Below are 11307 nucleotides of genomic sequence, written 5' to 3'. Positions count from 1 at the left end.
TGCCCTGAGCTAACATCTGTTGCCACTCTTCCTCTTTGTGCTTGTGGAAGATTCACCCTGAGCTAACATCTGTGACCAATTTTCCTCTATTTTATATATGGGTTGCTGCCACAGCATGGCTGATGAGTGATGTAGGTCTGCACCGAGGAAGTGAACCCAGGCCGCCAAAGTGGGGCGCACTGAACTTAACTATTAGGCCACTGTGCTGGCCCCTCCATGTATTTTTTGATATCTCCTTTGATTTCTTCATTAATCCAATGGTTGTTCAGTAGCATGTTGTTTAGTCTCCACATATTGGTGCCTTTCATTGCTTTTTTCTTTTACTTGATTTCAAGTTTCATAGCATTGAGGTCTGAAACAATGCTTGATATGATTTTAATCTTGTTAAATTTGAGGCTTGCCTTGTTTCCCAACATACAGTCTATCTTTAAAAATGTTCCATGTGCACTTGAGAAGAACGTGTATTCTGCTGTTTTTGGATGGAATGTTCTATGTATATCTATTAAATCCATCTGTCTCGTGTTTCATTTAAGGTCACTGTTTCCTCATTGACTTTCTGTCTGGATGTTCTGTCCATTGACATAAGTGGGGTGTTAAGGTCCCCTACTGTTATTGTTTTGCTGTCAATTTCTACCTTTAGTTCTGCTATTGTTGCTTTATAGACTTTGGTACTCCTGCTTTAGGTGCATATATATTAGTAAGTGTTATGTCCTCTTGGTGCAAAGTCCCTTTTATCATTATATAATTCCCATCCTTGTCTCTCATTATCTTTTTTATCTTTAAGTCTGTTTTGTCAATATAAGTATGGCTACACCCACTTTCTTTTGCTTGCCATTTGCTTAGAGTATCATCTTCTATTCCTTCACTCTGAGTTTGTCTTTAGAGCTGAGATATGTTTCCTTGAAGCAGCATATTATTGGGTCTTGTTTTTAAATCCATTCAGCCATTCTGTGCCTTTTGATTGGTGAGTTCAATCTGTTTACATTTAGAGTGATAATTGATACAGGAGGTCTTAATACTGCCATTTTATGTTTTGCTTTCTTGTTGTTCAGTATTTCCATTGTTTCTTTTTCTTTGTTCTTATGTCTGCCATTTCAGTTTGGTGGTTTTCTGTGATGGTTTTCTCAGTTTTCTGTTGATTTATCATTTGTGATTCTACTCTAATTTTTTTGTTTTGTTTTGTGGTTACCATGAGGTTTGTATAAAAGATCTCATAGATGAGATAGTCCTTTTTCTGATAGCCTCTTATGTCCATTAGCCTATGCAGGTTCCATCCCTTTCCTCTTCTGTTTTGGTAGTCAAAAATGATTCTTTTTTGTGTTCTGACTTTGTGACCAAATTGAAGTGTTTATAGCTATTTTTGATGCATTATTTTCCTGTATCCTTCATGTTATAATTGTTTGCTAACTTATTCTGATAGAGAGGTGCAATTTTATGATTTTTTCATTCCCTTTATCTCCTGTTCAAAGATTTTAAAATCTTTGCCTTTTTGTATCAGGCAGGAGGGTTCCTTTAAACATTTATTGTAAGGCAGGTCTAGTGGTGATGAACTCCTTCAGCTTTTGTTTGTCTGGGAAAACTTTTATTTCTCCATCATATCTCAATGACGATTGCACTGTATACAGTATTCTTAGGTGATAGTTTTTGTCCTTCAGTATTTTGACTATATCATTCCACTCTCTCCTAGCCTGTAAGGTTTCTGCTGAGAAATTTGCTGAAAACCTGATGGGGATTCCTTTGCAGGTTATTTTCTTCTGTCTTGCCGCCCTTAGTATTTTTTCTTTGTCATTGACTTTCAACAATTATAATTTTGTATGCCTTGGAGAAGGTCTTTTTGGATTGATGTAATTGGGAGTTCTATTAGCGTCATGTACTTGCATGTCCAGTTCCTTCCCCAGGTTTGGGAAATTCTCAGCTATTATTTCTTTGAACAAGCTCTATGCTCCTTTCTCTGTCTCTTCTCCCTCTGGGATATCTATAATCCTTATGTTACTTTTCCTAATGAGTTGGAATTTTCTCAAAGAATTTCCTCATTTTTAAAAAATCTTAGTTCTCTCTACTCTACACCTAAATCATTTCTGTTTCTATCTTCTAGCTCACTAGTTCTTTCCTCCATAGAATCTACTCTATTTTTTATGCTTTCTACATTTTTTTTAAAACCTCATTAATTGTGTTCTTCATATCCAGAATTTCTGTTTGGGTTTTTTTAGAGCTTCAATCTCTTTGGTGAAGTATTCCTTCTGTTCACTAATTTTACTACTGAACTCATTGAACTGTCTTTCTGATGGTTTTTGTAATTCGTTGAGTTCCTTATGAGAGCTATTTTGAATTCTCTGTCAGTTAGACTGTAATTTTCTGTGACTTGAGATTTGATTTCTGGAGAGTTACCATTTCCTTCTGTTCTGCTCTGTTACTGTAGTTCTTCATGGTCTTTGATGAATTGATCCTCTGCTGGTGCATTTGTGGTTGTAACCACTTTTCTTATTTCTGTATGGCTTTGGTAACTTTGGTTCTGGTTACCTGGGTCTCCTGTTCCTCCACTGGCTGTCTGTGGGCACAGGTGCTATTGTCCCATGCACCACATGCATTGATGTTCTCTGTTGTCTGGGTGTGCTCCTTGCACTACTGTCAGGTGTGCTGGGTTCACTAGTGTTGCTGTCACTGGCAGGGGCCTGGGAACCCAGGGACTTGTATGCAACCCCTGCTCCTCATGAAGTTGGTGTCAGGGGTGCTGCCACTGGGGACTAGGTGCTCCTACCTGGTCTGCTTGCAGTTGTGTAGGTCAGGCCACTGCCACTGCTGCCACTCCACTGACTGTTGCTGGGAGGGGCTGCCACCACTCCTTGGGTGTTCACACTGGTAGGGGCTACTGCTAGCTGCCTCTGCTGCCCCACAGGGATTCACAAATGCCTGGAGCTGCTGCCTTCCCACAGGTCTTTAGGTGCACAGGGCCAGGCCACCATTGCCTCTACTCACTATCACACGGGCCGCTGGGTGAGGATCCACACCCTTGGATTACTGCCACCAGTGGAGAGAGATGAGGCTGTTCCCCTAGTTTCACTGCTTCCTGAAGGCCCAGTTCCCCCACCTCAGATGTATAGCTGCCTGGATCTCTTAGTCATCCTGTTGTGCTGTGTAGAGAATCCTCTGTTGGTCAATGGATGTCTGGTTGTAATTTAGAGGGGAGAGGCAAAGGGACTCTACATGGAGTCTGCCATGATGCTGATGTCACTCTCATAATCTGGCATAATTTGTAACATGGCAACAGATAACTAATATCCTACGTGATGATCATTGATATTTGCAAAGATGATCCAGGGCACTGAAATATCCTGATGCATTTTCTGAATCTTCAATAAGAAGTGGTAATTGAAAACAGCCTACTGATATTGCTGAAGGCTTAGTATACTCAAATTCCCTGGGTGACATTAATCGCAACCCTCACTCAACAAGGAGGGCTGATTAAGCTGAAATGCATATCCCCCTAACCTTCAGGGTTTCTAAGAGTTTACTATAGAGAAGAACTGAGAAACAGTAAGAGAGAGGAGCCAAATAACGAGCAACTCAGAAATTTTCACTCAATTAGAGGAACACACTCTTAAAGAAAATTTGCAAAGTGTATACCACATGAGCAAAAGTTTTGAAAGGCTGGCATACTTCGAATTAAACTAAGAATAGTCAACTAACTTTTCTTCAAGAGGTTAAAGAAGAGGTTATTTTTATAAGAATTATGTAATATAACTGTATCTTCCATTCAAAGAGAATTTGGAGGAGAAGCTTAGTTATCTAGTGGATTTCTACTTGTAAAAACTATCATCATACTTGTATTGACCAAAAGGTAAGAGAAAATGTACCTGGAGTGCATGAAAATGAAAATAAATAAAATAAGTAATGCAGGTCATCATTTTAAGTGTTTCCTGAATCAACTGGCCACTGGTAGAGGAGATAGAAGAGATGATAAAGATAAGGTAAAGGGCATATTTGTTTTGTTTTATCTTAAAGTGCAAATATTTTTTTAACTAAAGTGTAATTCTTATTTAGTGGCAAGCATTCACAAACCAATACCTATGAAGGAGCATTGTGCAATATCATTGGTGTCAGAGACAGTTACACTCAGATGCAATGTCAGCAGAAACACTAGCAGCAGGTTAAGGAATAAATCAAACTGGAGGAGATGAAAGTCAAGATCAATTTAGATTCTTAGCATATCAGACATTCCTCATTCCTGCTTTGCTAGCTCACTTTCCTGAGTCCCTCACTGCTGCTGGGACTTGTATATTAAGCAGATAAGATCCCAGTTGCATGTGTGCATGATATATCCTACATACAGAAGTATATACAATGTATTTGTACAGTTTAAAGTGAAAAAATAAAACAACACCCTTGTATCTGTATTAGTAAGAGTTCTCCAGAGAAACAGAACCAATAGGATATATAGAGATATACAGAAGGAAATTTATTATGAGGAATTGGCTCACATGATTATAGAGGCTGAGAAGTCCCACAATATGCTGTCTGTAAGCTGGAGGCCCAGGAAAGCCAGTGATATAGTTCCAGTCCAAGCATGTAGGCCTGAGAACCAGGAGCACCAAAGTCCAAGGGCAGGAGAAGATAGATGTCCCAGCTCAAGCAGAGAGAAGGAATTGCCCTTCCTCTGCCTTTCCATTACAGTAATCACACCTTATCCATGGGGATACATTCCAAGACCCCCAGTGGATGCCTGAAACCATGGATAGTATCAAACTTTATATGTATACTATGTTTTTTCCTATACATACATATTTGAGGTGAGACAGCAAAACTAGCATTTCTTTTTCCTTCTTCACAATTTCTTGGATAGAAGATTCATTCATAATGAAGATCTTGGCTACCTTGGCATATAGCTTTTTTCTCTCCTTATGAAGTCTAGAACTTGCATCTTTTCACTTAAAGGAAGCACTTTATGGCTTCTCTTTGGCATATCCGAATAGCCAGCATCACTAGTCTTGTGCTTTGGGGTCATTATTAGGTAAAATAAGGGTTACTTGAATGCAAGCACTGAACCAGGATGGCTACTAAGTGACTAATAGGCAGGTAGTGTATACAGTGTGGATATGCTGGGCAAAGGGATGATTCACATCTCTGGCAGGATGGAGTGGGACTGTGTGAGATTTCATCACACTACTCAGAATGGCATGCAATTTAAAACTTATGAATTGTTTATTTCTGGTTTTTTTCATTTAATATTTTCAGACCTCGGTTGGCCTCAGGTTACCAAAACCTGAGAAAGCAAAACCACAGAAAAGGGGGACTACCATACATGTGGGCACTCAAAGGATTGGATGACGTCCACTCTCATTGTGGAGGGCCATCTTCTTTACACAGTCTATCAATTAAAATGCTAATCTCTTCTGAAATCATCCCCACAAATACACCCCTTAGTTCTGTCAAGTGACACATCAAATTAACCATCACACTATCCAATATCTAGGTTAAGAAACAGAATATTGCCAGTTCACCAGAAGACGTCTTGTGCTCCTTCTGACACCCTTCAACTTTAATTTTAGGTTAATCATTCTCTTGCTTTTCTGCATAGTTTTATTATTATTTTAAAATTATATCACTTTCTTTTGGTGAGGAAGATTGGCCCTGAGCTAACATCTGTTGCCAAACTTCCTCTTTTTTTTTCTCCCCAAAGTCCCCCAGTATATAACTGTATATCCTAGTTGTAGGTTCTCCTAGTTCTTCTATGTGGGATGCTGCCTCAGCATGGCTTGATGAGTGCTGCTAGGTTCATGCCCAGGATGTGAACCAGCAAACCCTGGGCTGTCGAAGCAGAGCATGGGAACTTCACCACTGGGCCACAGAGTCAGTTCCATGCATATTTTTATTATATGTGTATATATCCTTATACTATAAATGTATTGCTTAATTTTCTTGTTTTTAAACTTTCTGTAAATGGGAGTTATGTAGATTTAATTCTTTTAATCGGAATTATAGTTTTGATATGCTTTTTTAGCCGTAGTTTATTCATATTATTGGTTATACAGTGTTCCACTGTTTGAATATGTCAGGATTTACTAAACCAGCTCATCACTAATGCATATGCACGTTTTTTTTCAGTTTGGGGCTATTATGAATGTGACTTCTTGCTCATTTGTGTACATATTCCCTGGTGTATAAACCGAGGAACAGAATTGCAGAATTGAAGGGTTTGTGCATATTCAGTTTTACTATCATGCCAAACTGTCTTTCCAAAGTGGTGATACCAACTTACATTTCTTTCAGCAGAAGATGAATGTTCTCAATTCTTCATATCCCATACATACATCTTCAGAGTACAAGTTTTGTACTTCTTTTATTAATTTTTTCCTAATTATTTTGTTCTTCTTGATGCTGTTGTAAATGGGATTTTCCTTCTTAATTTCATTTTCAGATTGTTTATTGCTAGTGTATAGAAACATAATTGCTTTTTGCACATTGACCTGTAGCCTCAAACCTTGCTGAACTCATTTATTAGCTCTAATAGGGTCCTTGTAGATTCCTTAGGATTTTCTATATACAAGATCATGTCATCTGGAAATATAGATTTACTTATTCCATTCCAATCTGGGTGTCTTTATTTCTTTTTCTTGTCCGGTTGCCTTGGGTAGAACCACCAGGTAGAATGTGGAATGGAAGTGGTGACAGCAGACATCCTTGCTTGTTCCTGATCATAGGGGAAACACGCAGACTTTCACCATTAAGTATGATGTGCACTGTGGGGTTCCATGGATGCTCTTTATCAAGTTGAGGATTTTGTATTCCTAGTTTGATGAGTATTTTGATCAGGAAGAGATTTTGATTTTGTCAAATGTTTTTTCTGCATCTATTGAGGTAGCAGAAATCATGGTGCCTTTGTGCAAACCTTGTTCTGGGCCCTTCAAGTGGCCCTTTTTAGTTATGAAGATGTGAAGCTAGTACAGTCATTACTTCCAGAAGAATGTGTAACAGGCTACTTTGGGGCTTGGCTAAGATCTTGGATTTGGTCTGTGGAGCTTTCTCATGCATCCATTTGACTTCTTAAAGTTAAACCAAGATGAAGGACTCTTCTGGAAGAGAAGTGATACAGACATAACCTCTTCTTAATGAGACATGTCAGATCTGTGAGGCACCTTTTATGGGAATATCTGCCCCACCCAGTCATCATGGTAGTTGATTTACTTCCCAGGAAGAGCTTCTGTGCATTAAGAGAAGGTGTTAGCCACTATGCCCCAATTAACCCTTATGGAATGGGTAGCTGTACACAGGAGCCTTTCCACAGCCACCATTACTGGGCGAGACTTACAGTGCAGGCTATCCTCAACCTGAGGGTGATCTGGCCTTGGGTTACTATAGTGTCTCATGCAGGAAGCAGTGCCTCACTGAGCATCTCTTCAGGTTTACAGGGTACCATGTGCCTCAGGTAGCATAGCAGTTCCTGCAACAGACAGACACGACCTAATACCAGACCCATGTTCAGTCTCTGATTGACCATTAGTAACAACTGAGAACCCCTGAGACAACTAGAACTAGCAGGTGGCTCTCTCTGGAAGCCAAAAAAATGTGAAAGTCAGCTCTTGGGTACCTCTGAGTTCTGCTGTCCTGGAAGAAAGCACAGGAGGGTTATTCCACTGGCTCTTGAGAGCAAAAGTGCTGGAAATCTTTTGTTTGTCTCACCAGATACACTCTTTGCCCTTCTCTCCCAAGCTCTGTGCACAGGAGATTGGCATGAATGGGCCAGCTCAACAGACTACCTAACTCTCTCCCTCCCATTTGGTTTTGGTCAGTGGGGTTTGATCTTTAGCAGGAGATCAGAGGGCAAAAGAAGGCGAGGATAGGTCATTTATTCTCCTGATCCCCTCCCTGCTGGCTCAACAAATGGTGTCTGTCTCTCTTCCTAAGGCTACATTTCATGACAGACATCTCTATCCATACAGCTCTCTCTCTCTCCCTCTTTCTGTCTCCCGACCCCCATAAAGACTCTCTCCCATCACCCTGTAACACCTACCCTCAGTTAATAGGACAAGGACACTGCCCCTTGTTGCTTTTACTAACCCAACCTGCATCTCTGTAAATACTCCCTTTGTTAAACCTTTTTCAAATGACCGACCTTGAGCGTGCTTTTTTCTGCCACCACTCTGACTAGTATAGGCAAGCGTCACTTAATGATGGGGATACATTCTAAGAAATGCATCATGTGATTTTGTCATTGTGTGATCATCATAGAGAGTGCTTACACAAACCCAGATGGTTCAGCTTCCTACACACCTAGGCTCTACGGTACTAATCTTATGGAACCAGCATATATGCAGTTGGTTCTTGACCAAAATGCCGTTACATGACACATGACTCTATAAAATACACATAAATAATTAAAACCTTCAAATGATCTTGGGGGTAAGTCTGTAGCACTTATTTTTCTGAAGTTAGTGAAGTTTAAACTGCAAAGGACTTTTGGCACAGGCTATACACACACATACACACACATACTCACCCAACCATTGACAAACTAACCTGGTATTTTCAAATCGAAGAATAAAGAGTTTTGTCCTTTTACTTCAATCTTTCATTTTTTATTTTGATTCTACTTTTTCTTATTCTACCTAAAATACAGACAGTCCTTGCCCTCTATATCAATTTCCTAACAGGTGTACAAATCCCTGTCTTAGTCAGTCCAGGCTGCTATTACAAGAATATCATAGATTGGCGGAGTGACGTAGCATCATGGCAGAGTAAACTCTTCCCTTGGACTCTCCCCTCTAAGATACAAATAAAAGGACATTCATACACCAACAGAGGACATATACACATCGCAAAAGACATTTGGGAGACCCAAGCAGCCATATGCCTGAAGGTGGTAGTGGGGCTGGATCCTCTGGAAAGTGGAAGCTGATCCGAAGGAGCTCGGTGGAGAGAGACTGGTTGTGGCAGCGGGAAGTGTGCAGGAGAAAAGGGCACCCTGTCTCCACCCATACTCCATCCCCAGAATCATCCGTAGCATGTTGTGTTGAGTGGGATTGTGGCAGTGGGGAAAGGGTGCAGGCACTCCAGCCCCAGGTTTACCTGGAGCAAAGTGCAGAGAGCTTGGCGGCAGTGGCAGGAAAAGTATGCAACCCCAGAGTCATCTGGAGACCAGTGCAGAGACTGTGGGAGCTGTGGAGGGGATGTTGCACAGCCAGGAGAGGCATCCTGGTCTCCACCTGGTGGTCTAGCCCCAGAATCATCCAAAGCATGTTGTGGAGTGTGTGGCAGCTGCAGAGGGAAAAGTGTACAACAAAGAGAGGCATGCTAGACCCTGCCCAGTACTCCAGAGCCAGAATTGTCTGGAGAACAGTGCAGAGAGCTTGGCAGTGGTGGTGGAGAAAGGGAAAGTGCACAGTCCTGCAATTGCCCAGAGTTCCACACAGAGGAACAAGCAGGGGCTATGAGAAGTGCTGGGGAAGGAGAGTACCCCATCCCCTGCCTGGTGCTCCGGATCTGCCATCGATCAGTCACTCAGAGAGGAAAGCAGTCAGTGGCTGGAGCTGGGGGGGCCCCTGTTTGTGCCGGGCAAGAATACACAGCGCCTGATCCCCATCCTGTGGCAGTATGTGGCCACAGCAACCTGACAAGCTCACCATAAGGAAGCAAAAATCTACCCCATCAAGCACTATGAGTAGGTATCTTAAAGATCCAGACCAAAAGGAAAGTGACAAGTACACAGAAACTAACCCTGAAGGAACAGAAGTCCATAAATTAAACAACAAAGAATTCAAAACAGCTATCATAGAAAAACTCAACAAGTTACAAGAAAACACAGAAAGACAAAATAACAAATTCAGGAGCTTCTTCACAAAGGAGATTGAAACCATGAAGAAGAACCAATCAGAATTGTTAGAGATGAAAACCACAATGGATGAAATAACGAAAAATCGGGATTCCTTAAACAACAGAGCTGACAGTATGGAGGACAGAATAAGCCAGTTAGAGGACAGTACTATAGAAATGCTTCAGAGGGAGGAGAAGAGAGAACTAACACTGAAAAGAAATGAGGAAGCTCTCACAGAAATATCTGACTCAATCAGGAAAGGCAACATAAGGATTATAGGTCTTCCAGAGGGGGAAGAGAAGGAGAATGGAGTAGAAGGTTTGTTCAAAGAAATATTAGCTGAGAACATCCAAAACCTGGGTAGGAAGCTGGAAATCCATGTGAAAGAAGCCTCTAGATCTCCTAACTTTGTCAATGTAAAAAGAGCCACGCCAAGGCATACAGGAGTGAAACTGGCAGAGGTCAAGGACAAAGAAGATATAATAAGGGCAGCAAGGTAGAAGAAAATAACTTACAAAGGAACCCCTAACAGGTTATCCGTGGATTTCTCAGCAGAAAACTTACAGGCTAGGAGAGAATGGAATGATATATCTAAAATCCTGAAAGACAAAAACTTTCAGCAAAGAATACTCTGTCCAGTGAAAATCTCCTTCAGATACGATGGAGAAATAAAAGCTTTCCCAGATAAAAGCTAAGGGAGTTCATTTCCACAAGACCCCCCACTATAAGAAGTCCTCAAGTAGGCGTTCATACCTGAAAACAAAAATAGGAAAGGGGCTACAAAGCCCTGAGCAAGGAGATGAATGGTAGGCAACAATCAGAAAATGGCAGCTCTCTATCAGATCAGGTTAGTAAACGATTAACTTCAACATCAAGGGTAAATAAAAGGAAAACACCAAAACAAAAATGATCTCATCTTTTTAACCACAAACTCACAACACAAGATGGAAAGAGATATGACAAAAAATAAGTTAGACAGGGAAGAGGAAAGGGATGGAATCAGTATAGTCTAAGGAAATAGGAGGCAATCATAAAATGGACTATCTCAGCTATGAGATTTTTTATGCAAACCTAAGGGTAACCACTAAACAAATAATTAGAACAGAGACACTTGTGATAAACAAGGAGAAAACGAAGAAAACCAACAGAGAAAACTACCTAATCAAATTGGTAGTCCGAAATACTTGGGATGAGAAACAAAGGAAAGGCAGAAGAACCTTGAAATGTCTGATGAGGGCAGTATTAAGCCCTCATATATCAATAATCACTCTAAATGTAAATGGACTGAATTCTCCAATCAAAAGACACAGAGTGGCAGGATGGATCAAAGAACAAGACCTAACAATATACTGCCTCCAGGAAACACATCTCAACTCTAGAGACAAACATAGGTATTAGATCTGTGAATTTAAAACCAAAGATGACTTCCTAAGTTTAAAATACTTTTAAGAAATCATGAAGCAAAAGACCAACTGCTCTGATTACATAAAATTTAAAAC

The 11307-nt window shown here is 40.6% G+C and overlaps 1 protein-coding gene across 23 annotated transcripts in view; it reads right to left on the bottom strand.

Moving 5' to 3' along the window:
- Window positions 1-4435: 4435 nt before the first annotated feature.
- Window positions 4436-11307, bottom strand: part of LOC103554661 (putative zinc finger protein 487) — a 48735-nt gene continuing 41863 nt past the window's right edge. For 16 of the 23 annotated variants that reach the window (XR_011531852.1, XR_011531856.1, XR_011531857.1 and 13 more), the window contains 2 exons: window positions 7307-7438; window positions 4436-7070 (listed from right to left, as the gene is read on the bottom strand). Coding sequence is in view for 4 of the 23 variants with exons in the window: in XM_070590859.1 (XP_070446960.1) it covers window positions 7420-7438 (19 nt within the window). In the remaining 19 variants the exon portion in view is untranslated. The remainder of the gene's footprint in view (window positions 7071-7306; window positions 7439-11307) is intronic. The other 7 variants (XR_011531855.1, XR_011531843.1, XR_011531848.1 and 4 more) reach the window with 2 other exon arrangements.

This window comes from Equus przewalskii, chromosome 22 (assembly GCF_037783145.1).
Source record: "Equus przewalskii isolate Varuska chromosome 22, EquPr2, whole genome shotgun sequence".
In the NCBI taxonomy this organism is placed as follows: domain Eukaryota; kingdom Metazoa; phylum Chordata; class Mammalia; order Perissodactyla; family Equidae; genus Equus; species Equus przewalskii.
Note: the sequence above shows the minus strand (reverse complement) of the source record. Positions and strands in the feature narration are given on the sequence as shown.